Raw genomic sequence first — 25,579 nt, forward strand, 5'->3', positions numbered from 1 at the left:
TTGTATCCATTCCCAATATTTGAATCCGTAACAGCTTCCACACACCATAGCATTTTCAAAACTTCAATTACTGTGATTTATGTTGTTCTTTAATAATGTTTGTTTTATATTTCTATGTCAGAAATGTATTTTAGGTCTACCTGTAAATCACATGTGACACATTTTTGCTTCGAAGTGTAAACTATGAGGACATTATGATGCCTATACCTAGTGATGGAAATATGTTTTTCTTTCCTTGTTTTTTATGGCAGGCTCCTCTGTCACTCTGGTTCCTGTCTCAGCTTGTCTAACAGAAAGCTGAATGAACACATAGAGTAAGAATCTTTAAGTGACAAATGTCTTTCTTCAGTCACTCTCTGACTGTATCACCTGTGTGATGTGATGTGACTGAAACAGGAATGAAGACATTAATTCATGATTTCAGTTCAGTGCAGTTTGGTTTTATTTATGTAGTAAAAATTATTCTTACAATTTAAGTCCAAAACGTTGTGCTGACAGATTTATTTTATTTCTTCCCCACTGCTATCAGACTCCTGAACAGCTGACCTACCTCAACTGCAATTTGCACATCAGGACAATTTGCACATTAAGCTCCTTTGTATATCCTTTGACATTGACAACTGCTTAACTCACTTGTCTTCATTTACTTATTTTTTTACTTATTTATTTATCTTTCACTATTTTTTATCCTTTTTTTTTTTCCTTATTTATCTTAATATCTTGTCTTATTTTTTATCCTTATTTATGTTGTTCCTTCAACCCCACCTAACTGGGCATTTGTGTATGGACAGCAAAGAAAGGATTTCATTGCACAGAGAAATGCTATTTCTTCTGTACACATCACAATAAACACTTTGAATCTTTGAATCTTGAAAAAAAATGGAAGGAATGAAAAAGTAAATAGGACTTCTTTTTTATATTAAAATATCTTAGGGATATCTGCTTAAATTTCTGTACACTGGCAGAAAGAAGAGTTTCACTGGTCCGGCTCACATGAGATCGTAATGCGCTGTATGTGGCCTACAATGTAAAATGATTTTGACACCCCTGCTAACAGAGCAATTAGACAAGCCCCTATGAGCAAGCACTTGGTGACAGTGGGGAGAATAATCTCCCTTTTACCAGGATCAGAGAGGGACAGCCAGAGGATAATAAGCTACTATGAGGTCTTTAAGATATGATGGCACCTGATTATTCAAGAATTTTTATCTGAAGACAAGGATTCTAAATTTGATTCTGAATGTAAGAGAAATCCAGTAGTGAAGTAAAGTCAATATGGGAGAATAATCAACAATTGTTCAGCCTACCAGTAATAAATACATAAACTAGTTTTTCAGCATCCCTCTGAGACAGGATGTTTCTAATTTTAGACATACTGCGCAAAAGAATGAAGGCAGTTCTACATATTTGTATAATGTGCTCACTGAACCAAATATCCTGGTCATAAATTACTCCAAGATTCCTCACAGTGGTATTGAAGGCAAAGGTAATATTTTTTAAAGTAAGGCAGAGTACAGCGACCTCAGTTTTGTTTAAATTTAGAAGCAGGAAATTATAGGCTATCAAGGTTTTTATGTTTTCAAGACAGGCCTGAAGTTTAATTAGTTGATGTGTATCAACTTCATGCATATCTCCAAAAAGTTGATTCTGTTCATCTGGACGTAGCATTTTGTGGGAGAAACGTTTCGTCTCATGGCCATTGATCAGTGGTCTTTGATCAGTGGGTTTTGGTCAGTGGTTGTTGATCAATGGTCATGAGAATTTGCATAATTAAGATTAAGGAACTGACCTCCCAGCTCATTGTTCCTTTCAGTCATTATGCAAATGTACTGTTTATAAGATTGGGGAAACCTGCAGTCAGCTGAGACTGAAGAAGTCACTTGGATGAGTGACAAAACGTTTCTCCCACAAAACGCTACGTCCAGATAAACAGAATCAACTTTTTGGAGATTTACTTTCCTGGATGATTGAGAATGCATCAAGACGAAACTTCATGCATAGATAAAGCTGGATATCATCTGCATAGCCATGAAAACGTATATAGTTATCTATCAGCCAGATATAATTCAGGCCACTGCAGCGCAGTTCCTTTAATACCAAGTGTGTGTTCTAATCTCTGTAGTAGCGTTTTATGGTCAGTACTGGTACTGAACACTGCACTGAGACCTACCAGGGCAAGCACAGAGATGAGTCCATTATAAAAGGCTGTAAAAAGATCATTTGTAACCTTCACTAGTTTCTGTGAAACTCTTCAAATAAACCATTCCTTTGTAAATAGTCAGTTAGGCCTAACTTTTTAATAGCTGCTCTTCTAGAATTTTTGAACTAAAAAGGAAGGTTACAATAAACAATGGTTTTACTTTGATAATTGGTTTTATTTTATTCTTCAGACTTTAAACTATATCATAACAATTGTTTTAGGTGCACATGCAAGACACACAGATAGGGAAATAATTAATCATGTACATAAAAGCAGCAACAGGTGAAATGGTACTCAACCAAAAGTGCAATCAGCAAAATGTACTCTATTAAATGTAAAATCACCGGGAGATAGAAAGAGCCCTTTCAGTATTAGTCTACATCCTTACAGAGAACCAGTTTATTTAATGTTGTGGCTTTTAATTCATTTTGAATGATTTAATCAAGCACACGTTACAATCTGATTATTAGGTTTATACATTTCTTGGATCAAATTTTTAAGCATAAGCAAAAAAAAAAAAAAAAAAAAATAGGATACTAAAATGTTTTGACATTTTCAAATGCTTTGTTTTATTTTGCTCTTTGTTTACATTTATGACCATAATAGCAGTGACCTACATGCAATAAACCCTTGTTGTCTTTTTTGATTAAGATTAAGACCCGCGTTCCTGAGCATTTTAATGTGATCACTTCGCCCCATATTTAGAGATACAGGTAGACCAGTGCGCTAAAGCTCGGATGCGGATGGCAGACTCATCAAACAGTGAGAGTACAGGCCATTAACGTAAGCAAACCTGTGATTAAAGGACCTGATTCTTTCCACAGGTGAGGTTTGCGCTGGAATGTAAGGAGAGCCGAGAGCCTCACCTGCTGCTGCTGTTGTTGGGAGAGTACAGTCAGAAACAGGGAGGCACAATGAAAGGCGAGTGGGCGGGGTTTGCTCCATTTTCTCTGTCTGTCCGAGAAGTTTGCACCAAATCACTGGAGTCAGGTGTACCTGGAGAAACGCCGTCATTCAGAGCAGCACGTTTGCGGTTTATCCCGGATTTACCTGCCAGCGAGAATGCGCCAGTGATCCGCTGAAGCCGAGAATCGTAGCTACGCATCAACTAATCAATAACAATGAAGAAGGGGTCGCTGAATTTTCTGGGTCGAAAGAATCATTCTCTTTTCGACACCAATGTCAAAATGCAGGAGATGGGTGAGTAGAGTCTTACAGTGCGGTCTGTTTATAAGAGCAGGTATTTACGCCTACAGTGAAGAGCAGCACGACCTTTGGACTTGGTGTTGCAATAGGACACATATGTTTCCACCAAGCTCCAAACTTTAGACGTGCTGACAGGAGTGAATCCTTCAGGTGCTTTAAACAAGTAGCAGCAGGTGTCATCTAGGAAATTTGTTCGGTGTTTTTAACAAAAGTAAATCCATATTTTTAATGTGAATGACCCCACTTGAAGAGTCTGGGTCCTCTTCAGACTGTGTTCACTTTGATCCAAGTTAAGATTTCGTCTAGAATAGCTAAATGTGTACCTTGGGTGTATTTCACATGAGCCGGCTACTCTTAGACATACAATCCACGGTGTTATAGATGAAAACAGAAATCTGTTACTTTTATTTACCTGACACAAACAAATTCACTCTTCTGGCCACAACAATGCATAACAGCATATTTCCATAGTAGAACAGCTGGGCAAGCTCCATCTGCTGAGCAAGAGTGTGTGATGCAGTTTAAAGCCTTAAAAAAGGAAACACAACTTAATAGCTTAATAATAAAAATATTACTTTCACACACTGATATCAGTTTACTGATAAGCTCTAAGTGACATTAGTGCCATTTGACTAGCGAAAGCAGAAAAGGAGAGGACAATTTCTATGCAAAGCTGCAACACAGGAAAGATCATTTGCCTATTTAAATCAGAAAGGGGCGCAATAGGAAAAACTAATCCTTTGCTTAGACTGGTTTAATACCACAGCCAATTCATTCTGTAGTTCCCACATTTTCCTGAAATGACACAAAAGTGCATAAAAGCTATGAGGACCTACACCCTGTGACTACTGGGAATAGGTGGGAAAACAGTTCCCTTTCCTTGTCTATTATGACAGGCTCCTCTGTCACGCTGATTCTTTTGTAATAGAAAGCTAAATGAACACATAGATTAAGAATCTTCAAGTGGCAAGTGTCTTTCAGCAGTCAATGTCATACTGGAACAAAGGAATGTGTGACTTCGAAGTTTACGTTCTCAAATCATCCGTTTCCCAGGAATGTTATTGCTTGTCTTCCATATCTAAAAATGACTATGGTCATGTTTCGGGTCTCTGCCTCGGTGCACTTTTAAGTCATCATTGAGTGTCTTGTGTCATCCTGTGACATAGATACATACAGAAAAACCAGGCTTTTCCACTGACATGAAAGACAAATGTGACTGGTCTCTTAACCACTTTGACTTAAGAATGGACGATCATTGTGTGGCACTGTTTGTTTAAAGAACAAAGGGTTATGCAACATAAAAGCAGCACCATTTGGCTGCATGTTATGAAGCTCCTCCCAAAGAGTGAACACAGTTAAAGCATTTTTTTTCCCAAGAATAAACCTTGAATTCATTCTTCCAGGCTTTGCGACAGATAAACTATTTACGTCTGGCTATATGATAAACATTGTGGTGTTGTACAGCAAGCAGAAGGTGGTGCAATGGATTTCAGTTGGCACCATAACTGTTTTCACTTAAACACAATGGTGGACTTTAAATAAAGACTGCAATCATCGGCTCAGTTGTGCATAGCTATTTTGTTGTCAACAACCAACGGCCACACAGCAGATTATTAGGCTGACTGACAACTACTTAGAGGACACTTGGATGCACACAGTATCTCATTACCTGCACACTGCAAGTGTACAACCTCATTGTTTTGGCCTTGACTGGCAGATTAATGATGGAGATTTGATTAGAAATTTAATAGCTGAATCAATTCAATTGAACTTGCTTTGCTACCAGAGGCCCGCTGGATATTAATGATCTTTTTTCTTTTTCACAGACAATGTAGAGTTGGTCCTGGGGTCATCTGCAACTCCTGAGTCAGGGACTGCGAGCGTGCGAGCTAGACCCACAGTGAAGCATGGTGCTGTGAGTATCTCTGTGAAACCATGTGGTTCACATCAATTTTTACGTTCATTACCCAGTTTCTGAAATTGAAATGACATGTTTTACGTGTCTCTTGTCTCTCTACCCTCACCATAACCGGTCACAGCAGATGGCTGCCTCTCCCTGAGCCTGCCAGAGGCTTCTTCCTGTTAAAATGGAGTTTTTCCTTCCCACTGACACCAACTACTTGCTAATAGGGGGTCATCTGATTACTGGGGTTTTCCCTGTATTATTGTCGGGTCTTTACCTTACAATGTAAAGCCCTTTGGGGCAACTGTTGTGATTTGACACTACATAAAATGGAATTTAATGAATAAGATTTGCATGTGAACAGCTCCACCATTTTATTCAGTCTCAAACCCTGCGCCTGCAGATGCAAATGAACTGATAGCTGACAGTTTAGTGTTTAAAGAGTTTATTTACTCGTGCAGTCTGATGTGTGACGTGGTCCGCACAGTAAAAGTCTTCACAGAGAGATCTCGACTTATTTTCTTCCAGTATCTCATGTGGGAGTGATAATGCTCATTTCTTTTTTTAGAATGACATGCAATATGACTATAAAAAACGACATATCTCACAGCGATGCTGTCACAACAGGTAATTTGCAGAAAACATGATCAATGATCTTCTGCAGGTCACATCACACTGCGCACAAAAGCTACAGCTGCCAAAGTTGCCATAAGACATTAGAGCAAGTCAATTACAATTTAGTCTTGTACTTAAAGCTTGTGGTTCACTTCACATTTGATACTACTACTTTACCTTCCAATTACTAGCTAACTGACGTGGCAAGATTTTGTTTTTAAAAAATGCAATAAGCTTATTGATTAAATATGTCTAGATAAAGATAAAAGTGACCAGTTTGGGTCCTTTATATGAGACTTCCTGCAAATTATTTAAGATGCACCACTTTTGCTTATAATATATTTTTTTAGTACTGTTCTATTAAAACATTTCGTTAAGTTTTGAAGTTTGGAACAATTCATCTTGACCACACGTCTCCCATCGCATTGTCATGGTGCAGACAAAAATGCAAAGCTCATCTGAGCACTTGGTTCACACACCTCAGCTCAGTGTTTTCTGGGAGTGTTCTGTGAATGTGTCTGTGGCATGTGGATGCGGCACACCCTGCAGCACATGGGCAGGACAGCTCTGAGCGCTGCGACAGATGAACGTGAGTCATAGCGTGGAGAAAAGGCGAGATGGAATCAAACTGGATCATACGCTGTCTTTAATGGCACGCCCTCGCTCCGTGAAGCAGTTTTCATACCTTTCCTAATAGCTACGCAACTGGGATTATTAGCAAAAGAGGGTGTTATTCAAGGTGTGATTTATCTTTTAGGATGGCAGCTGCCTGAAACTGAAGATTTTTATTCTTATCTATTGATGCTGATTTAATTCATTACTGCATACATCGTGGTATAAGGGGAGCTCTTAGGGCATAAATTGAGTCCAGTTAAAAATTTCCTTGTTGCTTTCCTCATCAAATGGTCTGCAGCAGACTAAGATCAAAAGGATACAGCTGTTATGTATTCCTGGACTGAATACCTGCCCATTTGAAGGACATATAACTTTCCAAGTCTCTTAGATTTGTATTGTGTCAACACAGTCTCTATTTATTTGGTGTCGTAGAGAGAACAGCAACTTACTTTCCATAACTCTTCCTCTATTTTGCCCCTCTTGCCTACAACATAAAACACCCATGTATCTAAGTAACACGCAGTTTTGTCAGCCAGGCCCATCTTAGACAATGTGATGAATAATAGGTGTATCCTCTGATTCACCAAATATTTCTCATCACTCAAGTATGCAAACGTGTTTTCTTTTCTTTTTTTAAACCTCTAGCTGTTTTATGTTGAAGAAGCCTAAAGGTTATACATGTACCCAAGTTGCTGTAAAGCAGTCTGACATATTTAGTACTTAATTTTGTGAACATAAGGCACTGCAAACCATCATCATAGAATTTTCACGTAACAGCACATTGAAATGATTTTGGCAGCTACTTCTGTTCTGCTGACGCTAAAAATGCTGCAAGCATTGGACAGGCCAACCTGTTTTCAAGGAACACTGAGAGCTGATATAGTTGAGAACTGGTTTGTGCACCTCAAGACCAAATACTTGCCAGACAAAAATCTCTGTACATACAGGCTACAGTATGTAACCTTATCTCAATTTTACTGTTGATCTTTGTCTCTTGTGTTAAGGGGTTTGAAAAATCAAGTCTGATGGTGTTTAATTTTCTTCCCTCGCAGTCCTTGTCTGAGAGTTTCCAAGGCTTTGCTGTCCCAATGCCGAAAGTCCCTCTCCTGCCCCCTGTCAATGGTCCAAAGACCAACGGTTCAGGTGAGCATCTAGCTACCTTCCAATATGTACTTTAGGTTTAACTTGATTAAAAGGCAAGAATCCCATTAATTAGACCCTAAAAAGTCCACATAACTTGAGGGGCTTTTGCTCAGACTCGGTTGATGGATCACAGCAATCAAAATAAAGAGGAAAAAAAGGAGGGCAGGTTAATGTTTGCTCGGGCATTGCTCAATAACTCCCCCTGAAAATGTCCAAACGTTCATACCAGACGTCAAATATATTTACATAATGGGAGTGTTAGCATTCTCAATAAGTGGAAACCATTTACTTCTTTTGTTTCCTTTTTTAACAATTCTAAATTTATGTAAGAAAGCTGAATTTAAAGCTTTATAAAGAATTTCCTTATTCTTTATAATCTTTTCTGCCTCTTTAATAATATTCTTTTTATTGCATATTATATGCACAAATGAATTGCATTCTTTAAATGAAACAGAAGGATTTCAATTTTAGTCTCTTATTTATGCAGCAAGTTTGCATATTTGAATACTGTATCTGTTTCTGCAAAAACTTTTCTCATTTTTCCTTTCTTCTCATCCACAGTTGGTTGTGATCCGTTGTCCAATGGCTCCATTATTTCAGTGCCTAACCTTGATAAAGGGGAAATATTTGTTCCTCCTCCTCCTTCTGTAGCACCTCCACCACCTCCAAGTGAATGGATTCCACCTCCACCAGACTTCCTGGGTGACTTAAACACTCTAAACCTAGCAACCATACAGCCTCCTTCCATGCCCGCACCAAACCCTCCTTCAGTAGAACCAAAGGATTTATCTTTCCTAAAACCACCACCAATGGCTCCACCAAAGCCTCCATCTACCACTTCTACTGGCTCTCCATCATCCATACCCATCTCTAGTCCAACATCAGCTCAAGTTCCAGAGCATCCAAAATTTGCCGCCCCACAGCCCCCTACTGAAAGGCAACAGAAGACTCAGAAGAAACCTCCTCCAAAGCCCATTAGAATTTCTTCAGTCTCCAACTCTGACTCCCCCCCACAGACTCCTGCACCACCACCCCCTGTGCAGACACCCACATTGTCCACCTTCAACCCCCAAAACACAGCAAAAGTTAACACTGCTCCTAAGACCTCATTTCTCAATATGTTTGAAGACCGTGACAAAAAACCTAAGCACATGTTACTCCTGGAAGATTCCGGGTCTTCCAGCTCTGGCCCTGTTCTCGTCAAGGTGGACGGTAATGCTCCCAAAGTGCCTACACTATCTAAACCAGTTCCCATTGTAAAGGAGCTGGAGGAGAATTTACAAGTTGCCCAACCTTCTGAATCTACCCCATTTGAGCAAAAGACAGTGACTAAGACAGAGACTAAGACAAAGGCTAAAACAGAGACAATTTCAGTGCAACCAGAAATAACCAAACCAGTACAGCCACCGCCTCAGAAGTCTCTACAGCTTGATAAAGTTGACAATACTCAGATTAATTTAGAGACAAGCAAGGACAAACATGGAGAGAACCAAAGTCCAAAAGCAGAAAATCCTAGAGAGTACCAAAGTCCAGCCCCAGTCAAACCTGGAGAGTACCAAAGTCCAACCCCAGTCAAACCTGTACGGTATCAAAATCCAAACCAAAAATACAGTCCGATATTGGATCACAAACTACGTAACCTGAAAGGAAGTGAAACCCACGGAGCACGAGACGGGCATGCAGCTTCTCCGCTGGCTCTTCTAAAGGCAGCTAAAGAAAGAGAGAAAAACAGAACGACACACTCTGTTTCACAGGAAAACAGTGGAAAGAACAATGAGCAGCCAAGTATTCACTCAAGTGACCTTTCAAGTTCTGTCTCTTCAGCTGTAAAATTGACAGAAAAAATATTACCAGAGACTCCAAAATCCTTCAGTCCAGTAGACCGTCCACAAACAAATGATGCTCCTGAAACTTCAAGCAGTCATGCCCTGGTCAATGGTCAGGCACCATCTACCAGTCCAGCTCTCAACAGGATCACAGAAACCCCTGCTGTTAGCAAAAAAGCAGAGCAAAATGCATATCAAAGCAGCTCACTGTCTCAGACTCCACAACCTGAGGGCAATAAAGATGGGTTCAGCATGCCATTACTATTACCTCCACCACCAGAGTTTGATGATTTAAGCAAGATTATGGACCTGCCACCTTCCATCATTCCACCGGACCCTCCCACAAAAAAGGCACCGTCACCACCTGTAACCTCTCTTTCTCCTGCCTCAGTTCAGTATCCTTTGAATAAGACACAACCCTCTGCAAGTCTTCCCTCTTCAGTTCCACCTCCTCCTCTGAAGACAGCACCTCCAGCTTCAATTCAACCTCCTCCTCTGAAGACAGCACCTCCAGCGTCAGTTCCACCTCCTCCTCTGAAGACAGCACCTACAGCTTCAATTCCACCTCCTCCTCTGAAGACAGCACCTCCAGCTTCAGTTCCACCTCCTCCTCTGAAGACAGCACCTTCAGCTTCAATTCCACCTCCTTCTCTGAATACAGCACCTCCCTCTTCAGTTCCACCTCCTCCTCTGAAGACAGCACCTACAGCTTCAATTCCACCTCCTCCTCCTCTGAACCACCCACCTCCTAATGTCCAACCAAAGACACAAGTCCAGACAAAACCCAAGCCAGACTCCACTCAGCCAGCACGCACTCTGGAACAAAGACATTTTGATCTCCAGTGCATCCTAAAAAAGAAGCTGGAGGAAATGGCCCCCAAAATTTCCCACCAAAAGGAAGATGTAGAGCCTTCGTCTGATGAATGGGAGTCCAATGACCAGCTCAAATCACCAACTACCAAATATCACCAGAAAGCAGCAACTCTGGACATGACGGAGCTGCAGCGTAAAGTGAACAAAAAATATCCAGATAACTCGCCAACAAAAGCTTTGACCAGGTAAGACTGTCATGCTCAAATGTCACACATTGACTTTTTAAGATGCCAAAACTCACTGGTTGGCTAATATATTCATACATAAAATGTTCTTCTTTTCAGCAATGGACCGAAGTCTAAATATCAACATGGTACGACTTTCACAGTTCGGCCTGGAACCAAAAATCCTATTACTTATCATGAGTAGCGGGGATTATTAAGGGTCTTTCGATTCTTGGACATGTTGGGACCTTCAACACAGACTATGGGACACAGCGTGTGTGAAACTACACTTTTATCAGCAGCAGTGTGTACCACAGCTGAAAAAGAAGGCTTCACACAGGTTATTTACACATTGGGTAGCAAATATGTTAAGAATGCCTGTTGACAAAGGACTGCCGAATCATAAAGACGAACACGACACAGTCACTGTCAAATGGTGTTTTCTTTTCTATTGTGTCACAGTCAGAAAGAACATTTTAAACATTTGTGTAGTTGCTGCTAATTATTTAGTCTTAAGCTATATTTTGCTATATGTTGACTTTTTAACATTAGCTTTGGGTAATGTTATTGTATAGGAAAACTCCATTAATATTTAAATTAAAAAAAGTTAACAAAGGTTTTTAAAAAGTCTTTTATAAAACAATAAGAAATTTTAATTGTAAAATATAGTAATTTGGAGCATAACTGTTATTATTTCATGCTGTAATTACCTGCCAAATAATGGGAAATGTTCTTTCACTGTTACATCTCGATTATGAAAGTCTTATGGCGCAAAGTAGTAGGGGTCTAGTGTGATTCTCACATTTATCCCAAAAAATCCTTTATGGTTTGTATTGGATTTTCTATACCACTACAATAAAGAGTGTTAATCTAGTTACGTACACATTGTTATTGATGGAGATATCAATTTGTATAATATGAAAATCACATTTGGACATTGCAAGATGTAGTTATATGTACATGTTAAAGTTGTATATAGAAAGTCATCAAATTAAGACATTCAACTCTAAGTAGGAAATAAATAAATGTAACAAATAGCTGAGTACACATGGCTTGCATGTGTACTACAATTGTATGTAAAAACACTGCAGTGAATTGCATCATCCTAGTAATTAAAGCTTTTAGCTGTGGCTCAGAATGTAAGTGCAGATTTAATATACTGGTAAATTCCCAGGGTACAGTATTGTTTAGTTTGTGGCTTTAGTTTGTTGTTAGGTGGTTGCTAGACAGTGTGACATCATCGTAATATGTCATGCTTAGTTTTTGGGATATAAATTGTGTTACTATTGTGAAATTAAAATGATACAATACTTTTATAAGGCTCTTGTAGGTGCATAAAAGCTACAAATGTGTCATTGTGCCACATTGTCAGGTGGCTGCTAGGCAACATGATGACCTCATAATATTTTATATAAACAAGAATCGTCAGGGCCCCATGAAGAACCTGTGCCAACTCCAGATCATGTAGGAGCTTGTGTGCAAACAGAGATTTTTTTTGTATTAAAGTAAGATATAAGCTAGCTGAAGAACTGGTGTAAGTTGTTTTTCCTTCCTAAGAATTGTCCCAAGTAGCATCACGCAATTAATTCCAAATAATTCCAAGATTCTGCTAACAAAGACATTTAGATTTAATTATGTGTTTTTTTGTTGTTGATGCAAATAACCAAAACATATCAAAGCACATGTAATTTAACAGACCTCCATGAAAGGCCTTAAATGTACCAAAAGTTAGATCATTATTATCTACAACATCAGACCTCACATTGACACTGTTAGTGAATGACTGGGGTCTGCGTCAGCCACACCCTTACCAACACAGTGGTTTATATTTACAGGGCATGTGATCAAAAAGTTCCACGAATAAAATAAGTTCTGCCAATAAAAAGCAGAAAACAACAACAAAAAGAAACATACTCAATTTAAATTTAGCTACTATGCTACTCAAGATGGTTTCCTTCATCGCTTCTCCAGGGCTACCATTGCAACCAAGTTGTATTTCCTTCTATTATTGTCCTTTTCCACAAAATGAATTTCCAAGTTAAAAGCCTAACAGGAATTCCAAGTATCAACTCCAAAATAGCTGCAGTGCTGGAAGCAGTGCAAAGGTGCATAAGGACATGACCTTTTTTTTTTTTTTTTTTTTTTTTTTTTTTTTTTTTCCGCCTGTCCCATTTGGTTCTTTAGCCGTCAGAATTGTTGTCTGAAGACCAACAAGGATACCCAATGGATTTATTTTGCCAAATGGATCATCATGGCATTGCCGTATTGGTCCATTTGATCGACCTTTGTTTTTATTATTTATTTTATTTTCAGTTGTTACAGACGGGACAGACATGAGTGAGGGATAGGAAAGGGAGAAAGAAAGAGGAAGGAAAAGAAAAACAGAAGGGGAGAGGGACAGTGAGAAAGGGGGGAAGAAAAAATATCTCCGGGATCACCTGTTGAGAGAAAAAGAATAGAAAACAAGCAAAAAAAACAAAAAAACAAAACAATGCAACATACTATACACAACACCATCGCATTAATCTAGCTAAGTGTAAACAGCAGTAAATACTAAATATTGAATGTTGTTGTGCAGCACGCAGGACAGACAGCGCACAATGTGCTTTGAAGTAGCAGCCAAGAAAGGTGTGATTTAAGTCTACGAATAGTGAACACCCATGTGCACACCTGTGTGGATCGGCGCGCTTGTATTCAAATGGTTTCCCCATGTAATGGTCTGCTAGAGGATGTAGAGAGCCATAGCCCCGTCCCCCAGGGCATGAAGCAGGCATGGAGGAGATCCAGGCCCCAGACATCCAGAGGCCCCAGAGTGCAAGAGCCCAAGGAGGACCACCGGAGGGGCATCCGTGCCACCTTCATGGGAAGGGCTGAGGATCCCCAGATGAGGGGTCACCCAGTAGCCACCGGGCAGAAGCTAGAGGGGGCTGCACCGGCGTGCCCGCCGGCTCTGCCGGCAGCCAGCTGTGCCAGAGTGAACCGAGCCGCAGGCACAGAGGCCGGAGGCCCGAGGGCCCCCCGCGCCCCGGAAGAGGCCTGACCGAGCAGCAGGCGCCAGGCCCCGCCAAGTAGTCACCGGGAGTGAGCTGGTACATACCTGAGCGCCCAGCCCCGGACACCAAGAACCACCAACGCACCGACCCCTGAGGGCATCAGTCACCGGCAGGGAGTGTGGTGAGGGGAGATAGGCCTCCACACTTTGGAGGGCCTTGGAGTTCCCAGAGAGGTGAAGTCTAAGACCCGACCTGACATATAGACACAGACAAACAGGCACACACAGACACAGACATGCATTCCCACCCTCATGCACACATATACAAACACTCAGCACTCACCCAACGCAGGAATAAACGTAAATGGACATGTACACACAATCACACTCCCCAAACATACTCTATATCCCGGGTCCAGGTATCCTCACCCCCAGAGATGGAAACGGCACCCAGACCCAAGAGATGTTACCCTTCCCTCCGGGGTGGAGGCAAGCAGACTGCCCCAGGCTCCGCAGCAGCAGGGAGGCCAATCGGACAGCCAGCATCTCTTCCCAGCCCCCCCGCCCCGATGGCTAGCAGAGAACAGGGGTGTGTTAAGACCCCATACCTCCCTCCTCCCGCTCAAGTGTAGTGTTGCTGCGTGTTGCTCTAAAGTGTATTTAAAACAAGGGAGAGCATGGTGCTGCTGCCAGAGAGCAGCAGGTGTTAGCACGGCCCCTCCCGAGAACCCTCAATGTCTACATGGATTTAAAATTGAGAGGTGGGCACCGGCGCCAGAGGCAGGTTTGAATACACAGACCGTCTACTGGACGCCGTTAACGTGCCCACCCTCAAGGCCCTATATATATATATATGTGTGTGTTATGAGAGTGTAAGTAATGTGGATGTCTAAGTTGTGAGATAAAATTGAGGCACAGGTGGCCAGAAGAGGACAGAGGGGGGGGGGGGAATGTCTCCCCTGCACCCTGGTGACACACCCGCACCCCAAAGCCCTACCTGTGTGGGTGGGTGTGGTGGAGCGTGAAGAGGGAGGCAGCCGGGGATGGGGAGGAAAAGAAGGGAGGGGAGGGTGTCCCTCCCTAGGGCCAGCTCCCCCGCTGACCCCAATATGCACCCCCGTCCTCTGGTATCCACCAAGGCAAGGGAGCCCAGGCCCATCCAGACCGGGGCCTACGGCAGCAACACCGCCAAGCCCCACAGGACCCGGGGCAGCCCACTCTACCCCACCGCAGAGGAAACTGTACCCACCCCAACATTCAATCATCTCCCAGACTACACAAGACACAGACACCCAGGTTAAGTTTATTCTCCACCTCTCCTATGTCTCTCCCCCACCTGCAGAGTGGACTCCTGCAAAGATGGAACAACCTCCCTGCCAGTTCAAGAGCCCCCCGGTTAGGCCGATGCACAAGAGGCCCCCTGCGCCAGGGCTGAGCCCCCGTGCACCCACCCGCCCACAACCTCGGCGACACACCGACGAGGACCGAAGCCCCCAAGGCCCAGCCAGAGCCCCAGCATGGAGGCGAAGCACCCCCGAACCCCAAACCCCCACGCCCGCCCCGGATCCACTCAGGGGCAGCCAGGCCACCAGGCCAGTAACCTACGTCCGCCAGCACAGACCATCCTCCAGCCCCGCTGCACGCGGCCACGAGGAGAACAACCTCTGAGAGCGACCAGAGCCACTAACCAGGTTATGAACACAACCCCCGGGTTAAGCCCTCCAGGGATAACGTCTCTAGGGGTCCTCCAGGTGCCCTAAACCCATCCCAACCTCCACATCAACCACAATAGCCAAGGCGGGACCAAACCACGACCCCCCCACCCCCGCTAGGTGATGGAGCCGATCAAAGGAGCCCAGAGGGATTGATCTAATGTGGTGGCAGAGGCTATATCGAGACTAATGTGATCTATTAGATAGTTTCTGTATTGGCTAGAATTAAGATTATTTTTATTTTTCCAGTTCATGAGGACCGTTTTCTTGGCGATGCATAGGGCAATAAAAACCATGTGGACTGTATTAATTTCTGTAGTGACATCATCCAAATTTCCCAACAAGCATACTAAAGGGGAGGTTGGAATTTTACATTTCAGACACTTTGATAAGTCCTCACATATCTCGTGCCAAAACTTCTGCACTGGTGGACAGAACCAAAGAGCGTGGATGTAACTGTCTGGTGTATTGCCTTGACAGTGTGAGCAGTTGTTGGCGGATGTAAAGCCCATCTTAAACATTCGATGACCTGTATAGTGCACTCTATGCAGTATTTTGTATTGTATTAATTGCAGATTGGGATTTTTAATAAATTTAAAGGTTTTTAAGCAAATCTGAGACCAGACGTTTTGGTCTAAGCTGACTGATAAATCTGCTTCCCACTTTGCAATAGGAAGGGATATTGATTCATCTATTTTCGAAAGTGTTCTGTATATTTTAGATAATAGTTTGGGGGGATTTAAGAGTAAGAAATTGAACCACACTTGGTGGTGTTTGTAATTCAACTTGACTGAGGTTAAATTTCTTTTTTACTATGGATTTAATTTGTTGATATTCTAAAAATCTTTTCTTGTTGATCCCATATTGTGTAACTAGTCTGTCAAATGGAATAAATTCTGTTCCCTCTAATATATGTTCTAAGTATTTAATTCCTTTACAACTCCATTCTGGGAAATTAATCATATTTTTGTTTTGTAATATGTCAGGGTTATTCCAGATAGGTGTACGTTTGCATGGGATTAATGAAGACTCCGTTATTTTTAGAAACTCCCACCATGCTGACAGAGAAAAGCTGATGTTGATGCTTTTAAAGCATTCATGTCTTTTGATGTTTGAGCTAATAAATGGTAGGTCTGAAATCTCTAGATCATTGCATAGTGCCTGTTCAACATCTAGCCAGGGCTCATCTAAGAGGGTACATTTTAACCATTCTGAGATGAACTGAAGCCTGTTGGCTAAGAAGTATTGGTGAAAATTAGGCAGATCTAGTCCTCCTCTATCCTTGGTTCTTTGTAGCGTTTTTAAGCTGATGCGCGGGGGTTTATCTTTCCAAAGGAATTTAGAAATATGTGAATCCAGAGATCTGAACCAATCTTGTGATGGTTTGTTAGGGATCATTAAAAATAAGTAATTTATTTTTGGCAAGATCATCATTTTTATAGTGGCGACCCTTCCCATGAGTGATATGGGTAGAGATTTCCATCTAGTCAGATCGCCTTCTACTTTCTTTAGAAGTGGGATGTGGTTTAATTTAATTAAGTCTGAAAGCTTAGGAGAAACAATAATACCTAAATATTTAATATTTCCAGATTGTAGTGGGGCAGAAGATGAATTGTGGAAGGAGCAGTTAATGGGAAGAACTGTAGATTTTGGCCAGTTAATTGAATAGTCTGAAACTCTTGAAAACCAGTTTATTAGAGTAATTACCTCAGAGAGGTTGATTTGTGAGTTTTGCAGAAAAAGCAACACATCATCTGCATAGAGACTGATTTTATGTTCTACGTTATTACATTTTATGCCCTTAATTGTTGTAGCCTGTCTAAGTGCTGCTGCTAGAGGTTCGATAAAAATTGCAAAAAGTGAAGGGGAGAGTGGGCATCCCTGTCTGGTGCCCCTCAGGAGACAAAAGCTGGAGGATGTCTGGTCATTTGTTCTGATACGAGCTGTTGGGGAATTGTATAATATTCTTATCCAATTTATGAAAGAGTTTCCAAAACCAAATTTGTGTAAAGTTGCAAATAAAAATTTCCAGTTAACTCTGTCAAATGCTTTTTCTGCATCTAGAGATAATATTATGGTTTCAATGTTTTTATTGTATGAGTAGTCTATTAAATTAAGAAATCTACGAGTATTTGTTGAGGAGTGCCGACCTTTTATGAAACCAGTTTGGTCAGGATGAATTAAGAGGGGGGTTATTTTCTCTAATCTCTTTGAGAGAGCTTTGCAGATTATTTTAAGGTCTACATTTATAAGGGATATTGGACGATAACTTGAGGGAAATAAAGGGTCTTTTCCTGGTTTTAGCAGGAGACTAATGTTAGCAGAATTCATATTTGGTGGTAGTCTGCCATTTTTCTTGATTTCCTGCAACATTCCATGGAATACTGGTGCCAAAATTGTCCAGAATTCTTTGTAGAATTCTGCAGGAAAGCCGTCTGGACCTGGAGCTTTATTAATGGGCATACTTATCAGGGCTTCCTGGAGTTCACCTGGCGTCAGTGGCGAATCCAGTGCCATTGCTTGACTGTCTAGTAATTTTGGAAGAGTTACGTTGTCAAGAAACAAATCAATTTCATTTTTAGACGGGTTTATTTGTGGTGAATATAAAGTTTCATAGAAATCCCTAAAAATCTTGTTTATTCTTCCAGGGTCATATATTGTGTTCCCTGATAAATCTTTAGTGGCACATATAGTTGTTTTTTCTTTATTTATTTTTAACTGGTTTGCTAGAAATCGACCTGGTTTGTTACTGTGTTCAAAATTCTGCAAGCGAAGTCTTTGTACAAGGAATTGTGTTTTTCTATTAATAATTTCATTTAATTCTAGTTTTGTTTTGCATATTTTGTTCATTATTTCTTGATCTTGGTGGAACGCGTAGGCTTCTTCTAAGGATTTGATGGTTTTTTCTAATTCCTGAATATTTTTGTTTTCTTCTTTCTTTTTGTGTGATGAGAAAGAAATTATTTTACCTCTCATCACAGCTTTTCCTGCTTCCCATAGAACAGAAGCAGATGTTCCGGGAGTGTCATTAAAGTCTAAATATGAAGTCCATTCCTTTTTAAAATATTTAATAAAGTCTTCATCTTTAAGTAGTGATGTGTTAAATCTCCAGTTTTTACTTGGCGTAGTATTATTCTTGTGTATTAGTGTTAAAGATACAGGAGCATGATCGCTGACAGCTATAGGGTGAATCTCAGTGTCTGAAATGAAGGACATGACCTTGAAGGAGGGGGGTTAAGGTTTATGGCTTTTCGGGGAAGAGGAACTTATTGACTGCACTTTGTGTATCCTTGAAAACTCCTCTTATTCCCACTACCTCACAGTAGTAACAGTTTATCATATCTGATCTCAGTAAACACAAAGAACACACCAAATGATGCCACTGATAACATTAAGTTACCTTTAATGTAAAATTCTGCAATACAAATGTGCTGCTTTGATGCAGTTACACAAAGACAAACTATACAGTATGAAAGAAGTGGATAGGGAGGCTGTGATGTGATTAGTAGTCATAGAGAGTATAAAAATATGGACGCAGCTATCTGGTCAGAAATATGTGAAGACCACCTAAGGGCGAAAGCTGCGGTTGCAAAAAGACTCTCCTACAGAATTCATCCTATACCCTTCAATAGCTCACTTCGTGGCTAACGATGTGTCAATCGCGTCACTAGCCAATGACTAAGCATTTTAAATCAGACCTGCCCCTCTGTAGCATGTCCATTTTTTGCAACCAAGATGGTGACAGCAGAAACGCTCATCACTAGGTAACTAGGTCCATTTTATGCTCTCTATGTTAGTAATGCACAAAAACCATGACTAGGAGAGCAGAATTCCCAATATTGTGTGGTTTTCGGGGGCTAAATTAAGGTGAGATCTTTCAATAGATTTTCTTTTCTGCAAAATGTCACACCTCAGGAATGAGGGGAGAGTAGTGAGGGGAAAACAGTGCTTTCCTTCAGTGCATTTCCAACTGATGGGTCTAAGAAGAGGAACTGGGAATGCCATCAGCTGGACCGACTTTATGGTGAAGCACAAGATGATCCCAGCCTACTGTTGTGAGGGTGGAGGAGCCATTGTGAAGCCAGCTCACACCTTTGACATAGTCCTGGTGCCGCCGGTCTCTGAGTCTACAAACAAATATGTGATTAGTGTTTTTAATAGAACAACAAACTAAATGCTTTCAGCATGAATTACAAGTACTCACATTTCTCGCAGTTCAGAGTCCATAACAGCAACGCTACAGTCATCACTAACAGAGGCTAGCAAGGGTGTGCTGGGAAGAAAAGGAAGAAGTCAGAATTTTGTAAAAGAGCAATAAAGCCAAAGGTGAGATCGTGACACACATTACATTTACCTGTGTGTGGAGAAGGCCAGCCCATTAACTCTGCGGCTGTGAACGTTCTCCACCTGAGACGGCTCCGATCCCAGGAAATCTTTCACAGTCACCCTGCCGAGCTCATCGCCTGAGACACGATGAGAATGTAAAAGAAAAAAAGGAAATCAACTTTTTCTCAATTAAACTCAGCTTTTAATCAAATGTGACTAAGTGCAGCGTCTTACCAAAAGCAATGGTGCTTCTGTGGTGAGGGTGCCAAGCTAGAGAAGTAGGGGAGCAGCTAGGTGACTCTACATCTGAGGCAAAACAAAAACAGAAACTGAGAATGCGCTTGCCATCTCTCATTACTTACACAGGACATCCTGTACAGCATAGACACTGACATATTTCCAAGAAGGCCTATAAACAGATTCCAGGAACAATAAGACAAAGTCCTTCTTTAATTATCCAGACAAAAAATAAAACACTAGGTAGCTAATTAGGTAATTATGGAGCACTTCCAAAGTTTTGGAAGCACTCTTTACCCCGTGAAAGTAACCCTTAAAGCTCTTTTGTGAACTGAGAGGTTTCTGTCATATTTCAGGCCTGCTTATAGTACTAAATGATGGGATCTGGATCTAAAGTTAGTGAGGGTGGTTTCTGCCTATGCAGCCACTCCTGGACAAACCTGAAAACTACTACAATGGTCCTGAAATCACATCTTTATGGGTTTTGAGGTGTCAAAATCCATCATTCAGAGGACAGATAAAGTCTTCAAATGTGGGGGAAAAGTTAAGGCTCTGGATTTGGGTTGATTACTTTGGTAATGGCTGCGTATTTGAGGAATCATCTCCATTGCAGGTGCAATATTCTCTACCTGCTAGGTATTAGTACATACGCCTACTTTAGCACAGATACATTTGCAGAGTGAATGACTGCTGCATAGTGTGTGTACTGGCATAAATATGTAAACATAACTGTTTGTTTTGGAACAAATTTTACTCTCTGTCATAATTCATTTCCTGTGCAGCTCTACCAAATCTCGACTATTCTTGCAGTAGTGTTTGGCAAAAGTGGTTATCAAAGCTTGGTGACATAGCTTACCTATTCTTGATGCAGGTTTGTTGGGCTTCCTCCTGTCCCACAACAACACACGGCCATCCTAAAGAAGAGGTGACAAGAAGAAGTAGTTGAGTTTATCTGAATGATTGCAGCTCTATGGTCCAAAAAATAAACCAAAAATGCAAACAACATGCTGATTAGTATCTTACTTGGCTACAGGAGAGAAACAGAGACTCATCTGTAGGACTGCAGGCAACACAAGTGACTGGCTGTGTGTGCACTGGGGGAAGAAAAAAACCAAGAACTGTTGAGTTAAACTTTTCACATCAATGACATTTATGACATTTTTGGCTTTTTAAAACCATTTTAATATAAAACTTTCCTTCAGCAATTAATCGTTCCAAAGAGTCAATAAGAATATGACACTGGGATAGTCTGGTAATGTCAGCAATAGAAAAAAAACCCTTGGTAAATTAATTAATCTAAAATCTATACATACAGGAATGCTACAAAAAATAAACACTTTACTTTTATTTTTCCACATTAAGGGAAAAAAAGCATTTTCATAAGTTTTGTGCATTTCTGTATGAAGAAATGTTAAGATGATGCTTACCATTGTAGGTAGTGACAACCGTTTCCTGACTTAGATCCCAGACTTTAATTCTGTAATAATAAGCAAAGATGCACTTTAAGGAATGACAAGGGCAACTCAAAAATTAATTAAGCCAAAGTTTGAAACAAAAGCAATTAACATTGCTTCTGCTCTGTTGTGACAGGTGGAATGGTGTATGTATGTTCATGTAAAACAAGTCTAACCTGCAGTCCATGCTGCCAGTGACTGCAGCGGTTGCTCCAACCACGGGGCTTACTGTAGTGACAATATGGTCATGATCATGCTTGGTAAAGCGATTAACAAGTAGACGTTCATCCTCTGCCAGTTCCCAGAGCTCCAAGGCACCTGCACAGACAAATGAGGCCAGTCTCATACAAGCTTCAAGTGCGTGCTTGATTCATCTGCCATAAAAAAAACATTTCATTACCTGAATCTGACGCAACAATAATTCCTTTCTCTGACACCCATTTGACATCTGTGACACCAGCCTCAGTCTGCACACCAGCTTTGCAGAATCCCTCACTGGGGGCCTGGTCAGGGTCGCTGTAGATCCAAACAGATCCCTGCCAGCTTCTGCCAGAGAGGCTGGAGGCACCAAGTAGCAGGGTGCCATCTGTGGAGAAAACCCAACGAGAAAACCCTTCAAACATCTATATTTTCATTCATCGCCTGCCAGTTAAGATTACTCTGACTGGTATTCAACATAAAATGTTATTTATTTAACATTTTCAACGTAGGACTTGAACAGTTTAGCACAAATGTGAACACAATAACAATAACCAACTAGCGGCTCCACGTGTTTACACGTTAACCTTCAGCTAGCGCTCCTTTTCCCTACCTGCTCTGTATTGTGCCGCGCACAGGTGCCTCTCCATGCACGCTGGAGCATTGGGGGGTATGTCCCACCGGTTTTCCTTGACCATGCTAGTATCCACGGAACTATTCATCCAGAAACCGCACTTTAAATGTTGATGAGATTTCCTAAACTTCTACAACACAACTCCTGCGTTAGCTAGCTAGTGCTACTGCAGAAATGCTGCAGGCTTTGTTTTTAGTTTATTTGGAAAATATTATTACTATTACTCTCATTAATAGTACACAGTCGGTTCCTAAAAAAACACGATTAAGCCTGAATGCATGAAAAACGAGTCCGTAATTTTTTTGTTTCGCGAATGAATGACCGGGAGAAGCGCAACACATGGACTATTAGCAAACACTTCCTGTCTGGTGTAGCTTTTTCTTCTTCTTCTTCTTCTCCTTTTTTTGGCCGCATACACAGTTCCAGACGTGTTACCTCCCTCTGCAGTATTATTAGGCTTATGCGGCCTCTTCAAAGGTATAATGCTGTAATGTAATGCAGCACTGCCACCTGGAGTTACTATAGTTTTGTATTTCCATATCATGTTTTTATGTTTTTATTTATTTCGTTTTAACTTTTTGTTTTGAACGCTGTTTAGTTTCAGTTAATTTTCGGAGTGCGTTTGCTCATTTAGTTTGAGTTTTTATTCGTTTCAGTGTTAGAAATTTTGTGATGATAACTCATATTTATAACGTATGGATGGCAAATAATGCTGATGCCATTTTTTTTCTCCCTGGGGCAGAAACAAGTTTTTGGTGTAGCTTCTTTCTTCCGAAAAACAAGACATAATTCCAGCCTGTACTTTGATGTGAACTCCTATGTCAGTTAGTTAGTATGTTAGTTACAGACAAATCAGTCCGTGAGTTATTAATCTTTTCTTTTATTACATTCTTTCATTCCCGGGCTGATACAGCTAGCTACAGATACGAACTTCTAGATTCGCACTTCGGCAGATAGCCTATTTTGGTGTTTATTTAACTTTTGTAATGCTCGTGCCGCTCGTGCCGAGTCAACAGGAACATCAAAGCTAACTGAACTGCTTTAAAGCCCTTCAGCTTTTCATCACACCATCTGGTTTTGATCATAAAGATAAAATAAACCTGATCACTGCCTTTTGTAGATGGCATTGTATCTGCTGATAGGTTCACTATACCACTTTAAAACGTGGAATTTCTACAATAACTTAAGGTATTATTATTATTATTATTATTATTATTATTATTATTATTTACAGCATATTTACTGTTTTATAATTTATTACAGGATTAGCACTGTTTTTTCCAGTTAATATGAGTGTAGCACTATTAGCTCTTTGAAAAATAAAGCAAGTATAAACATTACATTTAAACCATCAAAAAATGTGAATGTCTGCCATCCTAATATCGTCTAGTAACACAGCTATTTCATCATTAGCAATTCTATTAAAATATTCACCTAATGATGGAACGAGATGCAAAGACAGAGGACCACAAACTTATCTTGAAGGGGTATCTGTCTACCACAATCTATCCAATAGTTGAGATTCCTCTTTCTAAATATCAGAGTAGAAGAACTGAGAATAACTACTTTATTGTCACACAACAAGATCAATGTTCATATTAGTGAATCTTTCAATAAAAGGATTTCAAGCTGGGTGACAGGTTTCCCCAGTGCCCTCTTATTGCCCAAGAAATCTGATATTGTCCTTTTTTCTGGGGCTTTAGAAGATAGATTCTGTGCCACAAGTCATATGTGACTATGGCATGACTATTTGGCCAGCTACCTTCAGAACTTAATTTGATGTATAAATTATGTTACATATATTTTCCTTTTTTTTTCAGGTCTTCAGGATCGGGAGGACATCATTTCACAAAATTCCCATGTCCTCCAAGATCTTATTGTTTTTTGCCATCTCTTATCAAACAGGAGGCTGAGCTGGAGGTGGAAAAGCTGAAGATGCTAAGACTTTTATTGGGAGGGACCACAACTAACAGCTCAGGCTGAGCAGTTTGGAGAGAAAGATAGAGAGGCAAGACTGAGAAGGCTTGGACGTTCTCACCGGGGACAGTGGAGATATTGGACAAAAGATGTTAAATATGTAGCCGCCATTCATGGATTTAGTGATGGAGGACATTCAGAGGGTTGGTTGTCAAAGAGAATGCTAGGGATAGGGTGATGTGGAGGCTGATGATTCACTGTGGTGACCACTGGTTGCAGCCAAAAGAGGAAGAAAACATTGTTGATATATTTTAAAGCATTTTTAAACTTCATGTGCATACTGCAAAAAAAAAGTAAACGAAGAAGAAAAAGCCATGACATAACATTATGGATGTAATATCCATTGGAGGTAGAGCCGGTCATCTACTAATCAGAAGGTTGGTGGTTCAATGGTTTAACTGGCTGCTCCAGTCTACATGCCAAATATCCGCAGCCAGATTCTAACTCCAAGTTCTTATCTTATCCATCCATTGGAGTATAAATAAATACATAAATAAATAAATGAATGAATGAATGATTGAAAGAAAGAAAGAAAGAAAGAAAGAAAGAATAGAAAAAAAATTATGAATAGGTAAATGAGGAATGTTGTAAAAAGAGCTTGAGTGCTCAGGTAGAGTAGAAAAGCGCTATATAAGAACCAGTCCATTTACCATTGTTTTTCTTGACTGAATGTGGCAAAATGAGTTTGTTTGAATATAGCACAAACATGGGCTAATATGTGGAAAGTTACTGCTTAATGTAACTGGAGTTACAGTTTAGGTAAGTCTGACAGCTCAATAGGTTTTTTGACTAACAACAATGAGGTTTTAATGGCGCAGTAAAAGTTAGTAAAATAATTTTGAACTAACCGGAAGTCCATTTGCGCTCCTTTTTAATTCCAGTTTGACCCTTTTTATTTATAATTCTGGCATGGGACAGTTTATGTATACTAAAGTAGTCCCTTTTATGTCAACTCCTTATCGAACAACCCCCACAGTAAAGTGACAAGAGAAGAAAAGCAATTACAGTAATGTAAATGCGCACGTATAACTACGTCAAATCCATCTGCGCTTTTATTGTGAAGGTAAGCAAACGGAAATAAAGGTTACATTGGCGAAAACGTTACAGTTCTGTCCCCCTACCTAAAATCGATAAGTGATTGGCTTACTTGATGGTTAAGATTTTGTGGGTGTAGTGCTGTCGTGTTCACAAAAGGTAAGCACACAGCCATGTCAAGTTGTAAAACGTGTGTGTGTTTTCTCTCCTTATACAAGTGTCGTCGGTGCACATAACGGTAGCTTTGTAACGTTAGTCGTCGTTACAGTGATGCCTTTGTCTAGGCTTTAACCCACCAGGTAACGTTAAGGCTAACCGTTAACTGTAGCTAAGGCTAGCTGCTCCGAGGTGCGTACCTGTCCACGCTGAGTGACAGACACTCAGGTGTGTGGACAGCTGCCGTTCTGCATGCTAGGCTGCTGATGTGTGCACGCTGGACGGCAGCCTGTGCGCAGCTGCTGGGGAGCAT

General features: G+C 40.7%; 2 protein-coding genes across 2 annotated transcripts; one reads left to right on the forward strand and one right to left on the reverse strand.

Annotated features, from left to right (window-relative positions):
* Window positions 1-32: 32 nt before the first annotated feature.
* wdr77 (WD repeat domain 77) lies at window positions 33-22,504 on the reverse strand. The gene is made up of 11 exons (XM_085161031.1): window positions 22,078-22,504; window positions 21,667-21,852; window positions 21,443-21,584; window positions 21,240-21,289; window positions 20,836-20,906; window positions 20,669-20,726; window positions 19,810-19,881; window positions 19,604-19,712; window positions 19,454-19,522; window positions 18,469-19,376; window positions 33-12,667 (listed from the first exon to the last, which is right to left on the reverse strand). The coding sequence occupies exons 1-10, from the start codon at window positions 22,184-22,186 to the stop codon at window positions 19,229-19,231; spliced, it is 1,014 nt and encodes a 337-aa protein (XP_085017157.1). The 5' UTR covers window positions 22,187-22,504; the 3' UTR covers window positions 33-12,667; window positions 18,469-19,228.
* LOC146518535 (uncharacterized) lies at window positions 3,284-10,800 on the forward strand. Its single transcript, XM_085161015.1, has 5 exons — window positions 3,284-3,400; window positions 5,233-5,321; window positions 7,592-7,682; window positions 8,244-10,566; window positions 10,666-10,800. Exons 1-5 carry the CDS (start codon window positions 3,322-3,324, stop codon window positions 10,748-10,750), a joined length of 2,667 nt encoding a protein of 888 aa, XP_085017141.1. The 5' UTR covers window positions 3,284-3,321; the 3' UTR covers window positions 10,751-10,800.
* Window positions 22,505-25,579: the final 3,075 nt, after the last annotated feature.

Source organism: Neolamprologus multifasciatus, chromosome 5, assembly GCF_963576455.1.
Source record: "Neolamprologus multifasciatus chromosome 5, fNeoMul1.2, whole genome shotgun sequence".
NCBI lineage: Eukaryota > Metazoa > Chordata > Actinopteri > Cichliformes > Cichlidae > Neolamprologus > Neolamprologus multifasciatus.

Coding starts and splice junctions, on each gene's coding strand:
- wdr77 (XM_085161031.1), bottom strand. CDS start 22,186: ATGAATAGTTCCGTGGATACTAGCATGGTCAAGGAAAACCGGTGGGAC. Junction 20,907..21,239: donor GGTTGTCACTACCTACAATG/GTAAGCATCATC, acceptor TTCTTCCCCCAG/TGCACACACAGCCAGTCACT. Junction 19,377..19,453: donor GACTCTGAACTGCGAGAAAT/GTGAGTACTTGT, acceptor ATTTGTTTGTAG/ACTCAGAGACCGGCGGCACC.
- LOC146518535 (XM_085161015.1), top strand. CDS start 3,322: ATGAAGAAGGGGTCGCTGAATTTTCTGGGTCGAAAGAATCATTCTCTT. Junction 3,401..5,232: donor TGTCAAAATGCAGGAGATGG/GTGAGTAGAGTC, acceptor TCTTTTTCACAG/ACAATGTAGAGTTGGTCCTG. Junction 5,322..7,591: donor CCACAGTGAAGCATGGTGCT/GTGAGTATCTCT, acceptor CTTCCCTCGCAG/TCCTTGTCTGAGAGTTTCCA.